This window comes from Struthio camelus, chromosome 4 (assembly GCF_040807025.1).
Source record: "Struthio camelus isolate bStrCam1 chromosome 4, bStrCam1.hap1, whole genome shotgun sequence".
Lineage (NCBI taxonomy): Eukaryota > Metazoa > Chordata > Aves > Struthioniformes > Struthionidae > Struthio > Struthio camelus.
In genome coordinates this window covers 86,679,630-86,704,552 of record NC_090945.1, presented here as the reverse complement: position 1 = coordinate 86,704,552, position 24,923 = coordinate 86,679,630, and the positions used below count along the sequence as shown (strand labels likewise).

Below are 24,923 nucleotides of genomic sequence, written 5' to 3'. Positions count from 1 at the left end.
TTGTACGTGCTCGGGTGACGGCCGCTGACACAACCGCAGTCACTGGCTGGAAGCCGTTCCAGACCCATTTGTATGGTGAGCTGGCTCTCCGCAGGCCGGGTCTGCTGGCAAAGGTGTCTCGAAATAAAAGCTGGAGCACTGAGGAAGAGTGGTGACAAGGAGGTGCCGTGGCTGCGTGCATGTGACAGTCTTGCTTTTTTTTTTAAAAAAACATGGAGCCTCTGGTCAGGCTGATTCTGTTGGAGGAAAACAGGTCCTGGCCTCACCTGGCCACAAACGTTTCCATTTTTTGGATTAGGATAGGATAGAAAAAAGACCTTGAAAATGGTTTGGGCCACATTTAAGCAAAACTCACAGAGAGTGAAAAGAAAAAGGTGACACATCAAGAAATTGATAATTTCTCTATGAAACTCCGACAGCACATGCCTTGAGGGTTAACTGAAGGATAAGGCAAGGGATCCTGCAAGCTCCTCGTGTGGATGCATGCAGTTTCTCTCCTTCTTCCTCCAGCGTTGCTTTCTGCAGGGCACAGTGCTGCTTGGAGCTGCTGCAGGTCTCCATGGATGATCTGCGAGGTGGCAGAAGGACTCTTTTCTCGGGTTGGAAGAAGCAGGGTGAAGAACCAGGTTGACCCAAGGCTGACCAACCAGGTCACTCTTGGGGAAGATGTTGGAATTCAAGGACAAGGGAGTTTGTTAATGCAAAAAAGGCTTCCCCCTGCTTCCCACGTCTGGCAGGTACAAGGCTCCAAGTCAGTTTTTGACCTCTCTGTCCTGGTGTCTAGGGCAGAACTTGAAGGAAAGTCAGATTTTCCTTCCTCCCAAGCATGTCTGCAACTGCTCTTCCTCACTCACGTGCCTGGTCCTGGGCTGAATTTGCAGCAGAGAGGTTGGCACAGTGCCCCCATGTACGTTCCCTGCATGGCAACAGCCTACACCTTGCTTTGGTGGTGGGTGATGGGTGAGCGCCACTGCAGCTGCGATGCAGGGGTGTTCGTATCCCACAAGGGAGTGGGAACAAGCAGCTTAAAATGTCTAGGCTGTTTCTACAGGGATCTGCTCATCCCGGCAGCAGAACTGTGTTACAGCAGGAAATCTGCCTCCCAGATGTTCAGCTGGGTACATCTGAGACAGAGGTGGTGGCTTAGGTTCTTTGGAGGCAATATTTATTAGTGTTGTAATTATCTATATTCAAACAGGGAAGAGTGTGTCATCCATAGGAGAGCAAGCATCAGTATTAAGACTTCAGCTGTCTCGTGCTGGCTCTGCTCTGGGCTTTGCTTTCTGGACATTAACCTGTCTGTGCCTCAGTTTCCTCATCTGCGAGATGAGGATAATGACTGAATTTGACCAGGAGCCAATATGGCAGGTTCTCAGGTTTTATAGCTCCTTTCGTCCCAGATTGCAATGACCTTTTCAACATATTTTGTGAAAACTGGGTTGTGTCGAACAACTCCAAACTCCCAATGTTTCCATCTGGGAATGCATCTGGTGGGCCTGGCTTCCAGTCGCAGGAAAGCCAGGGCTCTGCATCAGCCTCCCTGACAGAAAACGAGGTTATTTCTGATGCATTTGCACCCTGATTGGAAAGAAATGAGATTAGAAACATCCCGATAAGCACTAGTATGACACAGGTCTGCATTTGGAGGCGAAGGGAGTGCAGCGTTTCGGTACCCTCAGCAGCTCAGTAATGTGGATAGCCCAGGAAGTACCCCTCAGTGAAATGCCTTCACAGAGATTAGCCACAGCTTAAATCTTGCATAGCACCCAGAGGGGGTAAGATATGTGTCCAAGCCATAATCCCAGAAGCGTTTTAAAGAGGGAAGATGCAGCATGTTGGTGAAATTCTAGTTTTAAAGCCATTGCTTGAATCTGAGTTTATTTTTAGAAAAATCTGTCCCTTTGGCTGTAGGAGAATCCTGTCTTCAGGGACGTCCTTAGGAAAGAGAAGGCTGGAAAGGACTTTCCTGCTGCTCCCCTTCCCAGGATGTCCTCAGAGCCACTGGGGAGGCTTTAGTGACATGGTCACGTTTGGTTACCTGCAGGCAAGAGGCAGGGACCGACCCGTTGCCTGGGCCACTGTGGGCGAAGGGTCCTCAGCACGCATGCCCCTGGAGCATGAGAGGTCTGAACTTTATCCCAATGCTGAACGGGAAAACGTCTGAAAGGCCGAGTCCGGCGGCCCCCAGGGCACAGGACCCGGCGCCCTGCGCTGAGGAGCTATACCACTTCCAAGATGAAACACTGGAAGTGCTTTTGGCTCTCGCCTGACTCCTAAATGAAATCCCTGAATCCAGTTGCTCATGTAGCAGAGCCATTGCTTTCACTGGCTTTTCCATTTGCAGGCAAATGGATTAATATCCTTTGCTATTAACATTCCAGCTGCTTCCCTTGCCTCATTTTTTTTCTTTCCTTTTTTAATTTTTTGTAACATCAGTAGAAATCAGCAAAAATATCTAACCAAATTCTTTGTCTTGGGGCTGCAGAAGATACCGTGGGTAAGTCGTCAGATTAGTTTAAGTGCTTTCTTTGTAACTCAGTACCTGTGGAATGTCATAATAAAGCCATGATGGTTAGAATGTAGCTTTTTAAATAATAAAACAGGAGAAGCGATGAAAGACAAAATTTTTTTTCAAAAAAAGAGAGGCAGCAGAGGCCTCAAAGTTAATTTATGTAATATTTCTATTAAAAACAATGTCTATTCAAGACAGCAATTTAAAGCCTGCACTGTTGGCTTAAAATATAAGTCCAATAAACCTCTATTATGATTCCTCCATTAGGTCAGTGTTATGGAATTTTGTGGACTTCTAAAATAAGACATCATTATTTTTCAGGAATGTTTCATGAATTACAGTCAAAGCCCCTTCATCTTTGCTTGTATAAATTTCAGAAATTGTGCACTTACAAAGTATATACATTTTCTGAAGCCGGCAGCCGGCTTTCTTCTTGGAATAGCATCCTCAGAGCTGAACTCCAGCTTGCATAACAGATGAGGCAAACGCTCCGCAACGGCATTGTGGCCGTGGACTGCACCGTTGCGAGGCCGAGGCTGTACGAGACTTGCCTGTTTCTTCTTACGTTCTCAGTGAGAAAAGAGTTATGTTCTTCCTGAGAGGTGTGCAGCACCTGGGGACCAGGGTTTTTTTAGTGGAAGTAGCATTTGTCCATTTACTTGTCTTGCCTGGTTGGGTGGGGAGGTTGGATGGTGTAGGGACATGAAAGAGGAAGGCAACCCCTGTCCCAGAAACTTGCCAGGCAAAGCACAAAGCAGGGTTTGTATTTAAGAGCAGCCATCGAGTGCTCCCATAATTTCAAGCTGCCCGGAGCATGTTAGCATGAGAGTTAATTCATCTCTTCCTCTCTCTGGTCTTGCATTAAGGTTCTGAGCAGGCTACCACTCAAACTGGTCAAAATCTGCCACACACACAAAAATGCTGCCAATTGCTTCTTGTGAGCTCTACCTGACTCTGTTATGGAGAACTGGCCTTCCTGCTGATGAGTCTAGGTCCAGAACACCTTGCTGGTGTGCGACAGCCTCGCTGTGGCTGAAGCACGTGGATTTGAGCTGGAATCATCCCCAAAACACCTTTCCCCTTTAAACTAGTGAGCAAGGAGCTGCAGGTTGGGTTCACGACAGCTTCATCACCTCTGCAGGACAGAGACCCACTGCACTAGGCTGAGCGGTGGGGCCAGCACGTTGTGCTCTGTGCACAAGGCAAAACTTCACCTCGGGCAATTGTGGGAGATGCTGCTGTCATTGATCGTTGTGGTTTACTAGTAGAGATGTCTCATTTTTTTATCCTTTGCCTCCAGGAGGAAGAATTCATTGACTGGTGGAGCAAATTCTATGCTTCCATGGGAGAGAGGGAAAAATGTGGCTGCTATTTAGAGAAGGGCTTTGACACACTGAAGGTAAGTGAGGTTGGCTGGTTTCTGGCTTCTTGGACCCTGACTCTCCTTGATGTTTTTCCATGACCTTTGATGGGAGCGGAACTGGGACTTAAACAGGATTCCTCCAGAACAGGAGCATAAAGATGTAGATAAGCAAGTTGGAAAAATAGTTTTTTACAACCAGATATCTGTTACTAGAGAGTTTTGGCTTGGCTAAAACCTCAGATATTTCTGTTGGGGTATGCGCTGTGATATCCCAAGGAGTGGTGCTGCAGGTGGCTTCTGCTGGCACTGGCCTCCTTGAACGAGTCTCTCCTGCTGAAGTACATGCCCCGTGACACAGAATTGTGTCCCTTTGGCCAGAGCGTGCCATGCCTGGAGTACTGGCTTGTAACAGGGAAGGGTGCATGGTGCAGGCAAGTTTTAATACCCTCAAAGCACGACAGCATTCTTCAATGAGAACTGAAACTTTGAGTGTTTAGGCTTTTTGTCTTCCAGGAAAAAAATTAGATCATTTTCCCCATAGGAGAGGTAATTTTATTAAAGATACAAAACCAAAAGCACACAACTATTTTGAAAATCCAATTTTCTGTTGAAAATTCTTTCTAGTAAAATTTTCCACTCTTCAGCATTCAAGAGGTTGTCCTTTTCTGAAGTGGCAGAGGAGGTGGGGAACTGGCAACCTGGAAGATATTTGGAAATGCCTATGAAAGCCAGAGATTGCTAAGGGAAGGAGGAGATTTAAGTGCCATTCTAGGGGATGTGCCAAGAGTAACGTAGGAGCCCAAGTAGAAGTGAAGTGGGGACAACCTAGCCTGGTCACAAGGAAAATGGTCCTGGCAGAAGGTCTCTTTGGTTAATGAAAAGCCCTCTGTGGGGACCTCAGCATATTTTTGCCTGCTCAGGACATCCAAGCCCCATGTCTTAGTTTTCTACAGTGCCTTTGGCTCGTGGGACAGGACACCAGCCGGGGTCTGCAGCCCTCTCTCACTGTCAGGACAGGTCTGGGCTTGCCAGGTTAGATGCTGTTATCATAGGGTGGTCAAAGGTCTTCCGCTCTTTGTTCTTGTCCTGGGGGGTAACAAGGATGCTAGGCTGCAAGGATGCTAGGCTGCAGGACTGTGTCCTTGAGGGTGATGTTTTCTCTGGCCTGGGGAGTTTGGATCAAGGCTTGTGTCAGTAGGGCTCTGCTGGGGTGCACTGCCAGGGTGCTAGCCCTCCCCTTTCAAGCCTGGGCTCTCCCTTCCCAGGTCTATGAGACGGAGCTGGAAAACGTGGAGGACTTTGAACACCTCTCTGACTTCTGCCACACCTTCAAGCTATATCGCGGCCGAACCCAGGACTCAAATGACGATCCCTCTGTTGTGGGGGAGTTCAAGGTATGTTTCTACCTCCAGCACCTTTACCCACAACCCAGGCTGAGTTTAGCAGCTAATTGCTGATGGGCTCCCAGTCAGGACACATTTGCCCACCATCCTTATGTTAAGCCCACAAACGTGCTTTCAAACCCTCTTTCCCAGTCAGGTTGTCATAGGGGCTGCTTCCTGGGGTAGAGCAGGCACAATGGGGATCCTCCACACCAGGTGCTGGGTCCCCCTTGTCCTTGCATGGCCCAGGTGTTTGAGCCCTGGTTTTGATATTTATTGCTTAGTTGTACCCCAGATTAAGCTCCTATTGTGCTAAGCGCTAGACACACCTAAACAGCAGAAACTGGTATTCGTCCCCAAATTATTTCTAGTCTATGTGAAATAGTGGACTGGTGCCATGTTGCTAGCAGAGGACACATGCTGCCTTACACCTGAATGCAGCCTCTTCATGCCGGGACAGACACCCTTGCTACCTGCATGGGGAACGGGCATGAAATGCGGCCAGGAACACATGCTGCTGGATGGAAGGTCTTGTGGAGTAGACCTAAGTGGGATTATGACTACGAATTATTTACAGGTAGGACTTCAGTAGGAAATGGGCCGTAAAAGTGCATTACTGGACCTAGTCTAAACAAGCTGCTGGTGCAGGTCTGCCTGCTTTATTCCCCAGCAGCGAGTGTGTTGCACACTTCAAACACAAGAGAGGCTGCGTCATAATCCTGGAGCAAAAACCCATCTGGGGTTGGCGTTGCCTGCAGTTGACTGGCTTGAACCTGTGGAGCATCTTTTTGCTCTGGGGTGGTGGTAGGAAGTGTGCATGAGTGCTGCCAGTCTCCCCCAGCACAGGCTCAGAGACCTCCCGCTGTCTGTCCAGCGCAGAGCAGCAATGAGTCCTTTGCTCTTGTTAACCCGCTCAGGGCAGCCTTTAGCCTGTTTTAATCTGGGAAGAAAGAAGTTTTTTTTTTTTTCCTAAATGTTTTTTTTTTTTCATTCCTCGTTTGACCTGATACCCTCCTCCCCTAGGTAATACCCGGAGATTGATTCCTGCTATTTCACTGTTTTTGCAAAGGCAGAAGTCAGCTCTGTTTAATAAAACACTTGCACATTTGTGCATTTGCTTTCTCTTCCTCCCACCCTTCACTCAGAAAGGCAGCTGCCTGTTTCAGCAACCTTTAAAACCATCCCTGCAGCTAAAAACTCAGCCCAAAACTTATAGGGACTTCACATTTGCACCAAGGCTCCTTCACACCTTTTTAACAGCATGACAGCTTGAGCGCTAGTGAAGTAAAAGACGCAAAGGACAAACGGGCTATAGCAGCTCTGAGCAGATTTCTGACAGAGTTTGCATTGCTGTTGAGGGACGGGGTAAACAATACAGACTGCTCCTGGCTCACCCGTCAGTCCAGTGCTCCGTAGGACCTGGTCTATTCTAGTAGGTAAATGAGGGCAAGGTTCTGGGCTCCAGCCCACAGCCATCCAGATGGTTTGGTTGGTGCTAGCCTGCCAGCATGGTTTTGGGCCAAGCCAACTTACACTCTCCCAGACAACGCCTGGGCATGGTCTATGGGATGGTGTGGGGCAAGGACTGGTTCCTGGAGGTGGTTTGATGAGGGTCCCTGATTATAAGGGAAGAGAGCTCAGGCAGATGGGTGTGAATTGCACCCTGTAGAAGCAAGGAAATGTTGCTGAGTCTGCGTTATTTGGTGGTACAGGTGTTGACATTGCACCTTGGCCCCTCTGATGACCACACAAAGTGCTGCAGCCCACCCGCCCCAGCTCACACGTGGTCCAAATTGTTCTGCGTTCTCCCAGCCTCCGCCGCGATGTTGATTTTGCAGGAGTGGAATTGCACTGGGTCACCTGGAGCAGTAGTAGCTTCTCACCCGTCTGCACATGTGTGCACACCAGCACAACTGAACATGTGTGTCATTTACAGGGCTCATTCAAGATTTACCCTCTCCCAGATGACCCCAGAGTCCCAGTCCCGCCACGGCAATTTCACCAGCTCCCGGCCAGGGGACCCCAGGAGTGTCTCATCAGAGTCTACATCATCCGGGCCTTCGATCTGCAGCCCAAGGATGCCAACGGAAAGGTATCCTTCTGGGAAATGGTGGGCAGACCTGAGGGGTGGCTCCAACAAGGAGTTAGAGGTGGACTCTTTGGGCAGACCAACTCCAATGGATAAATGTTTTTCTCTTTGGCTTAAAATTTAGGAACATCTGTGATACCAAAAAGGGAAAAAAATCTACTCTTCCTTTCTCCCTGCGTTGCAATGTCTCAGAATCCCAGGATCTTGCAGTAGGGCTAGTTAAAATAGCTGAATGATTTTCTTTTTGTATGTTGGTGCCAAGGGAAACAAAATCAAGTTGTTCACATGACTACTTTTTGCAAAGCTTTACAAATCTCTGGAAGAAAAATTCAGAACAAAAAAAAAATTGTGTCAGTTCAAAAAGAAAATATTCATTTTGTTTCAGTTTGCAAAAAAACTCAGGGAAAAATCCTTCTTAACTCTTTTTGTTCCAGTGAAAAATAAGGACAAAGTTAAAAAAAAAAAAAACAGGGGAAAATATTTTGATGTGAACAAAATGAAACTGCTTTTTAATGTACCCAGATTTTGAAAATGGATTTGGAATGAATGTTTCCAATTTCTTGGAAATTTCCTGTCAGAGACCCTCGAAGATCAAAAATAAGGAGCTGAAAAAATGCTTTTTACCCTGAAAACTAAAACAAATCCTAGTCTGACCTTCCTGCTGTGCTGTGGTGTCTCCTGCAGCTTATCACAGTCAGGAGAGACAAAAAGCCTTCCTTGTTTGCCCGATCCGCACTAGGGGGTATTGTCAGGTCACAACACTGACCTCCCCGAGGTGCCACGTTTCCATCCTTCACTTCTGAAAAAAATCTTCAAGTCAAGGAAAGGTGGATGAGGAACTCGGTCTGGGTGCTTAGCTAGCTAATATCTTCCCCAGAGGGTTTATCAATGTGATCTGGGTAAGACAATGCATCCCTCTAAGTGCAGAAATTTTTTTTATCTGTAGGTATTTTTTTTTCCCTGGGAAAAACACCAACTTGGGTCATTGGAAGCACTTTGCAAATTCACACTGGCTTCACTGGATGGTTTTAGCAATGAGAGAGAAGTTTAAAGACTTAAAAATATATATTAAAATATTTGATATCATTTTTAGATGCACAGGGAGACTTTATGTTAAAGTGAGCTTCCATTATATTTTAGTTTTAAAGCTGATGCAGCATCTTGGAAATGAAGAGTTTTGAGCCATGTTTTTAAACAAAATAATTTTCTTCTGACATTTTGGTCCCTGCATTTTTAAATCTACTTTTGAGTAGATTTAAAACTTAAAACTTTCAAAACGAACCCCAAATAGGTGATTCAGAAGGAGTGATTGAGAACATCCTGAGGACTTCAGATCAATCCCTGTCCATCAAACAAGCCATAAGTGGCTCCTGTTTCATGCTACTGTATTGATTTTTCTATCCCATGAACTTCAGAAGGGTTTGGACTTTTGTCCCACACTGCCAGCTAGTCCTTCAGCCACCCTTGAAAGGGGAATTGCAGTGCAAGTAGCCCTTACTGGTTGTCACAGAGATTTATAGTAAAGAGATAACAGTCAGACTGTCCGATTCATCCTGAAAAGGAGCATTAGTCAAAGGTGGCGTAAGATCCCCTTCGCTGGGGCAAAGGGTAGCAGAGCTATCCGTTTGCCAGCAATATCGCTGTCAGCACAGCCCTGCAATGACTCTTTCTTGCATTTCTTTTTGTTATGTCCGTCTTTAGTGCGATCCCTATGTGAAGATTTCAGTGGGAAAGAAATCCATAAATGACCAAGACAATTACATCCCCTGCACGCTGGAGCCTGTCTTCGGAAAGTAAGTTTTGGTTCAGTCTGGAGTCCGTGAGATCTTTTATGTCAGACTGAGGGAATAAGGCCAGGCCAGCCCAGAGCTTCCCGTTGCCTTGGTGCACTCTCAGCTCGCATTTGACTTTGCTGAAGTGAGTCTGGCCTTGGCTTCATCACTGCCTTACCCAGCACAGCTTTCATTCATCTTCTCCCTGGGACTTTTGAGCTATGGAGCATGGACTGGGTCTTCTCTATGGCCAATGGCGAGTGAGAAAACATCTAGAAGGTTGTTTAAATCTGAGGATCTCCCTGTGGAGGCATCTACCAATCCTAATGATGGTAGAGAGAGTCTGGGGCCGCTTACCTCCTCGTTTAGGCTCTTCAGTTGAATGTCTAGAATAGACACGGTCTGTGGCATGGGACAGCTCAAAGACAGCCCCCTGGAACAGAGCTATCAGTCACCATGATGCTGACTGGTTGAATTGTTTCTCTCACGGTTGGGTCACAGGCTTGGGATAAAACACAAGGGACAAGGCTGTTTTCAAAAAAGAGTATTTATCAGAGCAAGGGGACAGGCTGCTGAAATGCACCTGAGGGAGGGAGGGAGGGAGACCAAAACTTGGCACTTAGCTTCCACGTGCTGATAGGACTTTGGGCTTCCGGAAAAGCGGGGACTGCCCATGGCAGCCTGGGTGCAGGAAGGGACCATCCCCCTTGAGTCTGCTTGCTGAGGCAGGTCGTCCTTTGCCAGACCTGGGTCCCAGCCAGAGGCTGTCTAGACAGCATGCTGCACCTCCCACCCAGTCTTTAAAGCAAGATGTAAAACCAAGGTCCTGGCTGCTGGCGTCTATTAAAACACTCATTTCATGAGCTTTTCCCTGAGCTGCTGGCTGCCTTCCAGCTTTAGCTAATTACATTCTGCTGACCCCAGTTCCTCCTGTGCTCTTAATTGGTGGCATAATCACTCACTTCCCCTCCTTAAAAGCTGCTGCAACGTGGGGTGCTGGCTGTGGAAACGAGCATCACATTTCACCCCAGAGGTGGCTGCATTTCAGCAGCAGGTGGAGGGATTCCTAGGTCAGACCTGGGCCATTCTGCTCACCCTATTGTACCACCTTCCACCCGGAGCCTAAAGGATGCCTCTAACGTTGGACATTGGCTCTGTCTGGATCGTTGTGCTTTATTTTGGTAGGATCTTTGTGCTTTTCTCTCACTGTCCTTCATTTGAGAAGCGGGAGGAAGAGGAAGGTTTGCTCTTGCTTTCTGTTATTTCAGTGTGTGAACTGTCGTGTAATGAGGAGGAGGCAGCACAGAAGAAACGTGCTAGGGACAAGGGGAAGAGGATGAGGAGGCTTTGGGAGTAGGTCTCAGTTCATGAGCCTACAGACAAAAGCTCTTTTAAAAAGCCTCTTTTAAAAACTCTGGGTTCATCCGACCTTGACTTGAAGCCCTGTGGGAGAGGGGAGAGGGCAGAGGATAGGTCTGACACACTCAGGAGAAAGCCAGCATAAGTGAGAGTAGGACCTTCTCATGTGTGCATGTCGAATGACTGGCAGACCATTAGCAGAGCTCCACAAGTTCTGCAGTGCTCTGTGGACTCACATCACTTTGACCTGGCCCCTTTCTCCCTAAAAGGGCCGTGCCGAGTTGTACAGCATGGGTTGGGAAACAGCCTTCACTGCTTTGGGCTCAAACAGCAGATGGTTTTCCAAAGCCGTCATTTCTTCCCTTTTCTCTCCCCACTGCAAGGTTGATCCCTGACTCTCATGTGCTGGTTTCCTTCATTAGATATTTTGGAGACGAGTATCACTTCCATTTAGCAGATGGAGAAACCAAGGCAGGGGCAAAGTTTGCTCAAGAGTGATTCATGAGATCATCAGCTAACCCCAGGCAAAAAAAAAACCCAGGGTATGCTTGCTTAGAAGCACGTCCACCAACTTAGCCATTACAACACAGCAAAAAAGTGCAGTGGTTGTGTTGTCCACTGTGGTACTGGAAGCCTGGGATGATGTGTGAGCTCTGTCGTCTTGGGGGCACTCAGCAGCACGCAGGCCGTCCCTGGGGGGACACTGTGAACCTCCATCTTTTTGAACTGTCTTGGCTTCTGTTGCACAGGATGTTTGAGCTGAGCTGCACTCTGCCCCTGGAGAAGGACTTGAAGATCACACTCTATGACTATGATCTCCTGTCGAAGGATGAGAAGATTGGAGAGACTGTCATAGACCTGGAGAACCGGTTCCTGACAAAATACGGGGCGCGCTGTGGCCTCCCCCAAACCTACTGCGTGTAGGTCTCTCTGATGGCTCAGGCAGTGGGTCTCTCTGATGGCTCAGGCAGTGGGTCTTGTAACTCCCAGAGCTGTGCAGTGCAGGTCTGGCCTTGGGGACCAAGCTGATGTCTCAGTATGGCCCTGACCGTGAGCCTGCTGGTTCAGGATTGTCCCAGGAAATCTGGTATGGTGCTGTATTTCACAGCAATGATTTGTCTTGTGAGACAAATTCACACTGGAGAAGCCCTGGCTTTTAGATCACTCTTGCTGAGCAGTGGCTCTGCTCCAGCAGCCTGAAATGCTTCAAAGAGCAGAAGTCTCCTGAGGAGATCCTGATACATCCCCGGGTCCTTTTGGGCATACCGTGGTGAGGGCAGACCCTAAATGCAACCAAAATGATGTGATGGTCCTGTGGGGTTTGATGAGGGGCGCCCTACAAATGAGGGTTGAGCTAGGCATAGGATGTGCCACCCTGCTCACTGGGCTAGGGCAAGCAGAGACTTGGAGCTGGCTAGATCTTCCTTAGACCTTTCTGTGCTCCTCACTGGCTTGCTGTCTCTCAGCATTCGATCTGGGCGGGTCTCCTGTGTTCGGGAACCACTTCCCGTCCTGGTGTAATGCCACTGCAACCCCTCTTTTGAGGCTGGGGGATGTTTTGCCACATGTTGAGCTGCTCTTTTCTCTCCTGCTGTGCTTCAGTTCTGGACCCAACCAGTGGCGAGACCAACTCCGGCCGTCCCAGCTGCTTCACCTCTTCTCCCTGCAACACAATTACAAGGCTCCCACCTACAAGTCTGACCGGCTTGTCTTTCGGGAGCAAGAGTACATCCTCTCAGAACTGGGTAATGGAGCCACTTCGGGGTTGCAAATAGCTTTTCTTTGTCCAGAGCAAGAGGTGGGGGCTGGAGGTCATGAACATGCTTGTGGAGGCGGAGGGGGAATTCTCTTCCCTCAACTCCTTTCTGTCTGAGTAGATCAGCAAGCCAGGAGCAGGAGGTGGGCACGTTCCTGTTCCCCTCATGTAGCGGCCTAGGCAGGTGGGTATGTGACTTGGCTTTGCACCAAAGGTTGCAGGTTGCAGTTGGATCTGCACCAAACCCCAGGGTTGAATACAGACCCGCAATCCAGGCGCTTTAACCACAAGCTGACCCTTCCCTTTAGTGATTTCCCTTTGCTGTTTGCAGCAAGCCAGGGCAGAATACACACAGGCTGGGGGCAGCAATGTCCATCACACCTAGACACGCTCCAGCCTGGTCCTTCCAACTACTGCTTCGGCTGGTGGAACAACTCGGCTGTTTGTACGTTGGCCACACGTCTCTGCATTTCAGGGATGGAGTCACTAGAGGGAGACAATATCATACACACACAGAGCCAATGCGCAGCACCCTCGTATTTATGCCTTGGAAGGTGAGATGCACTGTAGCCGGAAATGTAAAATTAGTCCACGCCAGCAAGGAGAAAAAATTAGAGTGTTGGGGAATGCATTTTCTTGTTTGCACAAGAAAAAAATGAATAGCTGCAATTCCTCAGGCATTGGCTGGTGCCCTGTCTGACTGGCATCCTTGGAGACAGAGGTTTGCCCCTTAGAGAAAACTCTGCTTTAAAGCATGGAAGGGGTGTTTTGGCAAAGGAAGGAGGTGAAATCCCACTGTGTAGGGCCCAGGAGCAGCAGTTTGACAAATAAAGGCCTTTATAGGATTGTAGAATCGTCAGAGAGGGCAGAGGCGTGCAAAGAGGCATGACACAAGACACAGCAGAGGTCTAATTCCCCCTCCCCTGCTCTTGGGACTCACACAAATTCGTGATGCTCCCCTTAAGAGGAGATGTGGGGAAATAACTGTTCCTTCCCAGCCTCTCATTATGAGTCAGATTTTCACCAAGGGCTGGAGAGGTGTTAAACTGAGCGGGGTCTTCCCCCCTCTCCTAGCCCCTGCCTTTCACCTTCCTTTGCTTTAATGGTAATCAGTTCAAAAAACAGAACAAAGTCTGATGCTTGACCTCAAGGAGATCTGGAAACCAGCTGTGTTCGCTGAGCAATGTCAGATCTGAACCTGGCGGTATAAACTGAAGCTATTAAACACGAGAGCATGGGTTTTACAAGCACTGCACCCGGACCATTATTCCATAACCCTCACATTTGTTGTTTTCTGAGAGAGGCTTTTTCTTTTTCCTGTGCGCGCATGCACACACGCGCGCACACACACACACACACACGCACGCATGCACGCACGCCAGGTTTCCACTGCTTGGGAAATAGCCCATATGTATGAAGTTAACCACTTCAAGATATTGCCAAGAAAGGAGCTGGGATATATCACCTGAAAGTTGCAGAGCTGTAATAATATTTATGGAGCACATTTCATTTCAAAGGTCCTCAAAGGTGCACGGCTTTGAAACGAAGTGGCTGAAAGGCATCTCTGGGGTGACGTCCTTCTACCAGCCAGAGCACCGTCATGGGGCAGGGAGGGAGTGAAGGGCTTAGCCAAGGCAAAATTGGCTGTCCTTACCTGGTTGTAACAGGAACTTGAATGCCAGGACAGAGAAGGCAAAATCATTTGTTATTAATTGGTTTCATTCAACAATAGTGGAACAATATGCTTTTACCAAGGCAGTAAGGTCAGGCACGGACAGGGCTGAAGAAGTCCGGTGCTGGGTCTTGCAACGGTTTAGGCTATGGGGGACTTGCATGAGACTCCCCGCAGGTCCTGGGCCTGTGGTGAGGTGCTTTGCCCCTGCGTCCCACTGGGAATGTTGCCCTGGGCCTTGGAGGGTTGGTGATGATAGCGGATCTGAAAATGGAGGCTGTATTCCTTCTGTTCGCTCCTGGCTGAAGTGGCAGCCTGCGAGGTCATTGGGCTGGGCTGCTGCCTTTGGTCTACCAAGAGGAGCAGCCCTTGCAGAGTTCCTGAGGTGCAACCCCCCTGCTCTTGGGTGATGAGGATGTGGCCTTGCCCAGCTGAGGCCTGCGGCATGGAGTAACGGTGCTCTTTGATCTGTCTCTGGCAGAGGATGGCAAACCTGCCAATCCCCACCTGGGACCGGTGGAGGAACGTCTTGCCTTGTACGCGCTAAGGAAGCAAGGGCTGGTGCCAGAGCATGTGGAGACGAGGCCTCTTTACAGTCCTCTCCAGCCTGAAATTGAGCAGGTGAGTGAGAAGATGTGTGCAGGACAAGACCAAGAGCAACATCTCCCTGTTGATCCAGTGTTAACCAAGTCAGATGTTTTTTGTGACCTGGGAGCATCTTTTCAAAGGTGGTGTTTCACAGCAGCAGTCATTTCTCAAAGATTATCTGCCAGCTCCCAGAGAGGTTTCCATAGCTGGCTGACTTGCTGTGAACCCATCCTGAGGATAACTGTCCGGAAACAGGGTTTTTTCCCAAGGACCGGAGTCAGCTTACGGGACGGAGCAGAGCATTTGCTCTCAGATATGGGCTGGAGATCAGCTCTGTGGCTGACTTGCTCTGGGTGCCTGGGGAGGTCAACTCCATACCCTGTAATAGATTTTCATTTTCATCAACATTTGCTCACAAAAAATGTCCGTTTTGTGGAAAAGCTTTTTTTTGGTGTAGAGTTCCTTATTAGCTATAATGAAAATAATACCGCAGACTTCTCTAGCAGTGCAGTTCAGCAGAGCAGCATGATTTTTGCAGCAAGAACCAGTTCTTGGAGGTATCAAGTATTAGTTCTGTTGCAGACTGGATGTTGTTAAGCTGGATGAAATCTAAATGCGCTTCCATCCAAAACCAAGCAACAAACAGGTATCTATGTTTAGCCTAACCCCTTTTCTTTGATTAACACACATCTATATTTTACGCATTTGGGTGAAAAAATGTGGCTTCCCAAAGAAAAGGGCAATTATCATCCATCTTATGTGTTCCAGTTGCATTGCAAAGGCAGTTTCAGGAGACTGGCTCTGCAGCTGGCGTAAATGTGCGCAACCACTGCTCTGCCATTTCAGCAGTTAGCATTCCGTGCCTCGTTTTTAACCACAGAGCGAGGGGAGAGTTGCTAGTAGAAGTAAATGCTCTGGCAACCACTGTAATACTTTTTCCCATTAATTTACCTAATAAAAATCATGATTAGAGGCAGAAGGTGGCTGCTATCAGTGGAGCAGTGGGTCTGTGCTGCTCTTATGGGCACATCTGTCATGGCCTTGTTAGATGGACCATGGGGACTTCACAGAGAGAGTTTCCCTCATGTCATGTGGTTGCATATGGGAAGAGCAACCAGGGTCCGTCCTGCTCCATTGCTCCTAGTCAAGAGCAGCATTCGGTGTCCGTGGGGATGATGCTGAGTAGCAGGGGTTGGTTGACTCAGTACATGTTGCGTTCAGTGGAGTTCCCAAAAGCATGGCTCTGACCTGCTGCAAAGCCACAACAGGCTGGCTGTATCAGGCTGTTTGTGCTGAGCTAAAAGCCCAGTTGGGCTTTTAAAGTTTTCTGCTGAAACGGAAGATTTTCTTGCCAAAAAACAAACAAACCCAAACCCCTCTGTGATGGGCTAATTGTAAAAGGGTGTGTGTGTGTGTGTGTGTGTGTTTTTTTTTTTTTACTTTATCCCCCTGACACTGCGCAATAAAATATTTTATTGGCACCCATTAGTGTTTAACAGTTAAAGGGACCACCTGAAAAACAACACACTAAGATTTCAGCTGCATCTCTGCTGCTTTCTGCTTGGCAAGTTTATGTGAAAGTGGAATTAGATTCCCCTCTCCTCTTCCTATCTTCCACTGCCATTGCCAGAAACCCATAAACCAGCTCTCCAGCTGGTGAAGGCCAGTGGGACACCATGGGCGATAAGCTCCATGGTCTTCCATGGCTGCTTCTCCAGAGCTTCCCATGGAACTAGCCTTCACTCTGGCCCCATGTAGAACTACTCAGATGCAGAAACTAAAGACAGAATGCGCCTTCAGCTTATCCAGATTTACCTCTTATATCTTGCAGACCATTAACATCCGTCCAATTATCTTTAAAATAATCCCACCAACCTTTATATGTGGTTAAAGCACCTTCCAGAAAATAGCCAGTCTGGACTTGGTGTCAGCTAATGGCAAAAACTCCACTGCTCTTCATACTCTGCTCCAGTGGTTAATCACCCCCATGGTTAACACTGGCCCTTTATCTCCAGTTCGAGGGATTCTGGCTTTAGGTTGCAGTCACCAGCACTTAATTAAACTTTTCCACTAAAGAAACCCTTAGTTTTCAACTGAGGAACCCTGGAACACTGGATGTTTTCAGGGATTTCTGTCTCCGCTACTAAGTCTGACTAAGGAGGTGAAGGCAAACCATTTAGGAGGGTTGTCAGACATTGTGTCTTTCTTTCCATACAGGGAAAGCTGCAGATGTGGGTAGACCTGTTTCCAAAATCTTTGGGTCAGCCTGGCCCCCCTTTCAACATCACGCCACGCAAAGCCAAGAGGTGACTTTTTTTTTTCTTTTTTTCCTTACTCGGTGCAGTGTTGGCTCCCTGCACCTTCTGTTTGTAAGGGGAGAAAAGAGAGATTAGAAATGTCAGATGGGAAAGGATTCACCTGCCCAGCTGAGAAATGTCTGGGTGGGAAGGATAACTCACATCTTAGCTTCATTAGCCAACAGGGCCTGCCCAGAGAGGCATCCCAGTGGAATGACCTACAGCCTCGATGGCTTCTTTGTCATGTAATCCTGTGTGCCGGGTGGGGTGTATCCACTAACCTGAGACAGGCCACAGGACAATTTCACAGGCTGGTAAAGGAGAGACTCGCAGGGTCTTGCACTGCAAAGTCCCGCACCTAGGTTAAGTGTCCCTTTAGCTGTGGGGGGTCCTGAATTTAAGGTTAGAAGGCAGCTTGCTCTTAATGCAGACTGTTATCCATGGTTTGCCTCTCTGCGTTATTGAATGAATAGCATGACCAGGCCATTCTGGTGGACTCTAGACCAAAATTTCCTGGATAATCCTCACATTTCTTGAAATCACCCAGTGTAAAGTGAGTCTCAAGCACCTCCAGGGTCTGGACAAGTCCACAGGGCCACCATCCTTCATCAGAGCCTTGCCATGCCTCTCATGTTGCTCTTCTCTGGTGCGGTTTAGGTTCTTCTTGCGCTGCATCATCTGGAACACCAAGGACGTGATCCTCGATGACCTCAGCATCACTGGGGAGAAGATGAGTGATATTTATGTGAAAGGGTAAGCTACCTTGCTTCCACCTCCATGTGGTACCGCTGTCCCGAGGTGCAAGGGCAACGGTGAAGGAGTTAACGGAGCCCTTGCATTGACATTGCTTGTGATAGACATGAACCTCCCCTGGGGATGAAGGGCCATTCACACCTTTCCAGCTACGGTTCCAGCTTCTTGGCAAACGCGTCTCTGCAGGGCTTATAATTGCTTTATATTTGCAGTTCCTTTCTTTGTATCTCTAACAGTTAGATACGTACATTGGAACATATATATGTTTATATACATATTTATATGTATACATAAAGAGAGATAAGATGTGGGAAAACAACCTGGCCATCTGAGAGAGGGACACGTCTTCTGCATTTCCACCTTCTGGCCCTTTACCAGCTCCTCTCCTGGGGTAGTTACGTGCTTGTTCTGTATACATAGGTTAACTTGTTTGCATAGCTGACTTTTTTGGAATTCCCTTTTTTTCCTTGAAACACAAAAAAATGTGGCAACCAGCAGTAACTACTCTGGCACATTCCCTTCTCTGCCTGACTCCATTTATATTTTATCTCGTGTAAAATGGCGCAATCCCAGCCAAGGGACTTACTTATTTTGTACGTTCTTTGGATTTATGGACAGGAAGAGGTAGGATTTTGAAACAGACTGTAAATCCCTTTTTTACAATCCCAATTTTCCTCCTGTAAATCCAGAATGCACGCTGCTTACCTGGTATTCGCATCAAGTGCATTGTTATCAGCTCCAGCTAAGCTGCTCTGTGCACTTTGGGGCTCTGAAATAGTAGCACTTGTAGGGTGTTACTGGGAAAGTGAGAGCATCCAGCACTTGCTGATACTACTTGCCTGGCTTTTATCATTCTCAAAGACCAAAGAGATCTGCTGTAAGTGAGTTAAAAACCTTGCTCAGCTCCCTCATCTTTCCAAAAAAAAGAAAAAAAGAAAAAAAAAAGACTACATCATTAGCCTTTCTGGATACGGTCTAAGTGGCCTCATCTCCCATAAGAAGAGGATATAACCGTCCTCCTAGTGCTTGGGCACCTGCTATGCGAACAGGGACTTGGTCTAGGGCATGTGGAGAAAGTGGCCTTCATTACTGTGATGTGGTGCAGCTTTGGTGCGGACCGCTCCTTCCACCCACTGCTGCCTCCTGAGGAAGGCCTGGAGCCTGCCTTAAGTATAGGGTGGATAGATAAGAAGCTCTTCTCTGGTGCTTCTCTTCAGAAGATCTCAAAGCACTTATCTGAGGAGGCTATTGCCTGTTCATTCTCCATTTTACAGAGAAATTACCCATTAGGCAGTGTTAGGGCTGGAATCTCAGTCTCTTGGACATTATCTTCTACATAATATGTAAATTATTGCCAAGTCAGTTAGGAAGGTAAATAAAATAGATGCCTTTTTATCATACCTAAGACAGAACTTGATTGCCTTTTATTTAATTTGTTACCTATTGATAGTCTTCAACAGCATGAAAATGTCTCAGCTAAGTTTAGGTCCTGATTGTGCAAGGCTGAAGGTGTGAAGAGATTTTCCCCTCCTAAGGGTCCTATATTCCTCTATATTCCCCCTACCTCCCTTGTGATAGAGGTAGATAAAAGAGCGGTAGTGTAGGAAAATCATGTTCATTAAGAATTGAAGCTATTTTAGGGGTGAATAGCCCTATCTGTCTGAGTAATATTATCAGTATCATAGATAAAGGATATTTTTGTATTGTTTTCAAAGACAAATTCCTAATAAAAAGTTTTACTTCACCAGGAGAGTGGACCAACACTAAACCAAGCTTCCTAGGACAGTGGGTTTTCCTAGGTCCTGCGAAGTTTCCAAGACATGGCTAGGCAAAAACCCTCTGAGGAGGCTGGACTGGAGGTTTCCGGAGTCCCCTTCCAGCCATCCAGCGCTACTATGATTTATACTATGTTATGTGGCATCTTTAAACCTCGTCTCAGGCTCCTGCATGCCTTTTTGGGTTCCTAAATGAAAGGATGGTCTTGATCGTCAGAGACCCTACACACATGCTGAGCTCGGTGGGAGGTGTGCATGTGTGAGAATACAGCCACCTCTGTAAATATGCACAAATGTTGATCTCAGAAGCTAACTTTGCCTTTGGGTATTGCAGATAGTTTAAGCTGCATGGATTCAAAAAATACTGGACAAATTAATGGATTAAAACTCCATCAAAGCCTATTTTTTGAAAAAAGCATTATCTACAGGAAATCTCTGACCTGTAATTTGTCAGAAGCTGGGGAGTTATGTTGGGAAGGCATCACTGTGCATCAGCCTCCTTCTTATAGTCCTTTTTAGATGTTTAGCCCCTGCCAGAGGCAGGACGTGGGGCAAGATGGGCCTTTGGTTGATTCACCACAGCGATTGCTATATTATGTTTTTAATTCTGGGACACTGTGATTTGAATGCTTTTGATTTCTGGCATCTCTTTCCTGCAGTGGAGAGAGTGCAGCAAGTTCTGCAAGATCAAAAACGGTGCCAACAAAGAGTCCAAATCAAACTGTTTATTTGTCCTTTTGTTTGCCTGCAAGGAGAGGGCGCTCACACTGCATCTTCCGAGGTTCCTTGCCAAGCTTTTAAGGACATGAATAAACACACAGGCTTACCATTTGCATCCAATAAGATCAAATCAAATAATCCGGCCACAATTTAAGAGTTAGCGTAACCTCATCACACAATTCCCAGTGCCACCGAGCCCTTGCTGTCCGTGCAGCACATGTGCATATGATCTGTATTGCAGGATGAACTTGAGTAGACCTCTCTTTCCTGTCTCCCCCAACACATTTGGGTCTGGTCATGTGCTCCTCTGAGGCACTGGAGAAGAGGGAATCATTTGTATAGCTGGGCAAAAAACCATATTTTCAATTTAAGTAGAAAACATTCAAACGAGATAATTGTTTTAATTAGAAATTCCCCCAGAATCTTTTGGCTTTCCTCCAGAAGGGCTGCAAATACACAAATGGATATGTTTTATTGTTTTGTTTTGTGCTGTCGATTGCTGAAGACCGACAAATCTTGGACGGGGAGAGAGGGCAGAATGAAAACCGAACACTTGCAAAACTCACAACTGGAAAAAATAGTTGTTATGAAAAGCTTTCTGTTTGCCCCGGACTGGTTGTGTGGACTGACCACAGCAAGCTTTTTTAGTCCAGGAGAGGAACTGCGCTGTGAAGGTCAATCTCTGACAGAGAACAGCTGGAGATCACTCTAGCCACAGCAGGGTCAGCTCGCTGTAGGAGTTTCACGGGGAAGAAATTCTTGGCCATTTTGGACTTTTGACTTATACAGACTTTTAGAAACCAACAGAGAGTAGAGGGCAAAAATAGTCCTTCAGTTCTTCAGCATGGTTGCTTCCATCAGGAGGTCTGGTTTTAGGGGCTAGTGAGGTTAGTTTGCTGGAAGGGGGAAGGACCTCTCACGAAGCCAGGCTAGAAGCTAACCTGTTCTTGTGGTCGGATAAGTGACAACTTTGAGCCAGAGCTTAGAGCTTTGTTGAGTCTTTAACATATCCACAAAGCCTAGGGGAAAGGTGAGGGAGGTGAAGAGACTCAAGCAACTCTCAGACTGCTACCACCAGCAGTAGTTCACCTCTCAACCCCATATGACTGTTATATTTTCCCTCTAGTCTCCTGTGGGCTGCAGGTTACCCTTACAGATAGCAGCCCGAGGCGTCTAGCATTAGGGTGAGAGACACTTTCTCGCCTGCTTGTGGCGTCTGTGAAACGGGGTGAACTCCAAAATGCTTGGTTTGTTTCTAGTTCTTCATGCAATATGTTTGCATTTGCCAGATGGCTGATTGGCCACGAGGAAAACAAGCAGAAGACAGATGTGCACTACAGGTCTATGGGAGGAGAGGGCAACTTCAACTGGAGATTCATCTTCCCCTTTGACTATCTCCCTGCTGAGCAAGTGTGCTATGTCACAAAAAAGGTGAGTGTCCCTGGATGGACATTTCTAACATCTACCTTCCTGTAGTAACTCTGGGGTGAAAAATGTGCTGCTTGTTCCAAAATCTGCAGAATTGCAGCAAGCTGAAGCTATACAGGGATCAACCTTACCTTTAAGCTATTTGAAATGGAAAGTGGTGGACAGATGGGGAAATTGGTTTAATGAAAGAGTCAGGAGAGACCTACCCTCCAGGAAAGGCACCTCTGGACTGTGGGCAGCAGAATACTGGTGCAGCAGCAGCAAAGTACTCTCCTGATTGCATGGGACTTCCAAGATACCTAGTCAACAACAGGGTTACTCCAAAGATGGAGACGACATTTCCTCTGTGTAGACTGATGGAGAAGGTCAGGTGCGCACCTCTGGTCTTCAGCGTGGCATAATGGGCATCAAGCTATTGATTAACTTGACAGAAGGGCTGAACAGGGGTGACAAGAGGGAACAGCCTCCAAGTATCTGAAGGGCTAAGCAGCAGGGATGTGTAGGGGAACAGGGATTGTGATGTACCGTTGATGCGGAGATGGGAATACAAGCTTTTGTTAGGGATTCAGGATGGCGATGCCCTCGGACTAGTAAGAGACCTGGTTACTAAGGTGAGGGATTGAAAAGTGGATGTGGTTTTGGTCTCATCGTTCCAACATCTACAGTTAGCTATTACTTCTGATATTCCTTCTTCAAGTCAGTGCAGTGTGATGCGCAAGTGTGGACTGGGAGTTGCATGGAGGGAAGGAAATGGAGGGAGGGAGGTGGGACGGATACATAGAATGATGCTAAGGAAAATTGGACTGGCTTTCAAGGAGTACTTTAGGGGAGGGTATCTGTTCACTTGATTTTAAATTTCCCGCTCAAAGCACCTGGAAATTAACAGCACTGTTGTTGGGTTTGTGTGTCTGTATGGAGAACAGGGACAATCTCAGCTTTCAAGACTAGGTCTTGCTTTGCGGCACCCCAAAAGCTCAAATTCCTTCACCCACCCCAACCCTGAGTCTTTGTTCCCGTTCCCTGCCTTGTCCACAAAAGCTTGGTCTCTGCATGCATTTGAATATGGCGTGCCCAAAGACAGCTTGTTGCCGTGGGACCGTCAACTTCCACAAGGCTCTCCTGGGATCTCCTTCCCAGTTTGTTTTATGGGGACCAGTAAGATCCCAGCATGACCTGGGTTTGAACAGGCACTTTAGTGGCAAAGATGCTGAATGAGTTCCCAATCCCTTGAGCCAGACGATCCGCGCAAGGGGGCCTAGCTTCAAAATGAATCGCTGGATAGTTAAATTGATTGACAGAATCATAGCTGTACCCATTTCACGCTTCATGTTAAACAAATCAAAAGTACAGTGTGTACTACATTCAATTATCCCCCTTTGAAAAAGCAAAGACCCCCCTATAAACCGTTTAAGAAAATACATCCCACTGTGCTGATATTGATTCTCCTCCGACCACATGTCTGCCAACACTGTATCAGAAAATAAACAGCTTGTAAAACCTCTCTGTAAAGGAAAAAATAATGAATGAAAAGCCATGCTTTGTATTTGTGGGACACATTCCGCTCTGGCAATTTTTGATCTCACCATGTGCTGTTTGAACTCTAGGTTCATTACTGCTGCTGTAAAAGCCCATGCACCGAACTTTAAACACAGGCGATGGAAAGTGGAATTTAAATCAAAACGGTCAGATGGCAAATTCTGAGCTGCTAAAAGCCACCTGCACCCAGCCTCGCTGGTGTTGGCCTGTGGAGAGAGTACTGCTGGGAGGAAAGCAGCTTACGTTTTACTCTCCTTTCTTTGCTCCTCTAGCCTTGGGATGCCCAGATATAGCCAGGACAGTTTGATCTTTGCTACAACACTAGAAGTTTTAGGGACCTCAACTCCAAAGCTTCAAAGGTGTGGGATCCCTTTGGGTTTCAAGGCTTCCATCTTCCCACTGAGCCTGATGGGAAAGCCCTCAGGAAGGAAACTTGGAAAGATTTTGCTTCTCATGTCAAAACAGGAATTTCTCCCATCCTGAATTTCAAGAAAAATCCCTACAAAAAAGGGATTCCACCATCAGAACAGCTCTTTTCAAAACACAAATTCGTGTTGCTTTATACATTCTCTCTTGTGTTTATTCAGAATTTCCTTCTTTTGTTTCCCCTTCTTTTTGTGCAGTCTTTCTCTAGCAGCAGCCTCTAGAGATCCTAATTATGGGTTCCCTTGGTTAGGTACTAGCTGATTACAGCGATGCAGGATCAGCACATGCACCTTTGGGCAACGCAGGTCATGACATTGCAATGATGCAAACCAGCAAGCCTCCAGCTCGCTGAGCCCTCAAGAGGGTATTTTGTTAGGATGCAAATAAGGAAGTTGTTCTAGTGAAAGGGTTAATGGTGCTCCAACGAGCGTTGCATATCACTTAGCAGAGGAAGAAAAGGTAGAAAGGTAGATTGAGCAACACTGAAAGATTTGCATGAAATTGCATGTTGACTTACTTAATGGGGGGAATAGGAGGCCCAGATCCCAGATGAAGTCCATATTCTGCTGCCAGCTAGCAGGAAGAAGAGCCAATGTCTACCAACTTTGAACTCCAGATCCCCAGGTCTAAGTCTGGCAGGTCTTGATTCCTGCAGACAGTTTTATCAGATGGTCATGGTACCACCAGACGCTATCAAGAGCAATGCCAAGATAGACCGTACGTGGATCACATTTCACTGGGCACCCAGTCAGAGTGACATTCAGCTCCTGAGTCACAGAGGCGCCGTGGAGGTGGAAAATGCATGAAATTGATTTTGAAATATTCAGCTTCAAGTGCCAATTACAGCGGTAGTTGATATAACAGCCAGATCTGAATTCTAGATGTCCTCTAATGCAGAAAGGCACTGAAAGTCTGAGCAAACGTTTTCTGCATAAGTAGATGTTCAGAATAGGATTTCAAGAGCACGACAACATGTAAAGTTAATAAATATTGGTGTTTGTGTGGACCTAGAAGTAAAACATTAGGTCAGAGTATCCAAGCAGATTTGCAAATGCCAATTGACTTTGAGTTGGAGCTCTCTGGAGAGCCAACAGATAAAATTCCTACGTTTCTGGCTTAATCATATCAAATGTGGGTTGGATTATATGTCTCACTAGGTAGCTGATTTTTACTGACTATAAGATGGCCTGGGACATCTGGATGCCTAGGTCCCTGCTTTCTGGCAGGGTCTGTACAGGCACTCCAGGTTGCCTTGCAGACATTTCTGCTGGGCTTCAGGGCACTTCTAGCTACAGAACTGGGAGGCCAGCATGAGCCAGAGAAGGCCAAAGCTTCCTGAGAAGAAAGATGTCAGGGATGATGCACCAAAACGCCTGGGGAGGGGGAGGGCTTTCAGTTGAGGTGACTCCGCAGAAGTCAAGAGAGAAATCCTGAATTATTTAGATGGTTGAATAAGTTGTGCTGCTTGAGACAGTGGGAAAAGACCAGTAATATT

The 24,923-nt window shown here is 47.1% G+C and overlaps 1 protein-coding gene across 13 annotated transcripts in view; it reads left to right on the top strand.

Annotated features, from left to right (window-relative positions):
* The window catches only part of DYSF (dysferlin), a 120,522-nt gene that overhangs the window by 74,857 nt on the left and 20,742 nt on the right, over positions 1-24,923 (top strand). For all 13 annotated transcript variants that reach the window (XM_068943888.1, XM_068943884.1, XM_068943881.1 and 10 more), the window contains 10 exons: positions 3,813-3,911; positions 5,141-5,269; positions 7,194-7,349; positions 9,048-9,139; positions 11,227-11,397; positions 12,080-12,222; positions 14,387-14,526; positions 16,711-16,799; positions 17,448-17,543; positions 21,328-21,469. In XM_068943888.1, the coding sequence (XP_068799989.1) occupies positions 3,813-3,911; positions 5,141-5,269; positions 7,194-7,349; positions 9,048-9,139; positions 11,227-11,397; positions 12,080-12,222; positions 14,387-14,526; positions 16,711-16,799; positions 17,448-17,543; positions 21,328-21,469 (1,257 nt within the window). The remainder of the gene's footprint in view (positions 1-3,812; positions 3,912-5,140; positions 5,270-7,193; positions 7,350-9,047; positions 9,140-11,226; positions 11,398-12,079; positions 12,223-14,386; positions 14,527-16,710; positions 16,800-17,447; positions 17,544-21,327; positions 21,470-24,923) is intronic.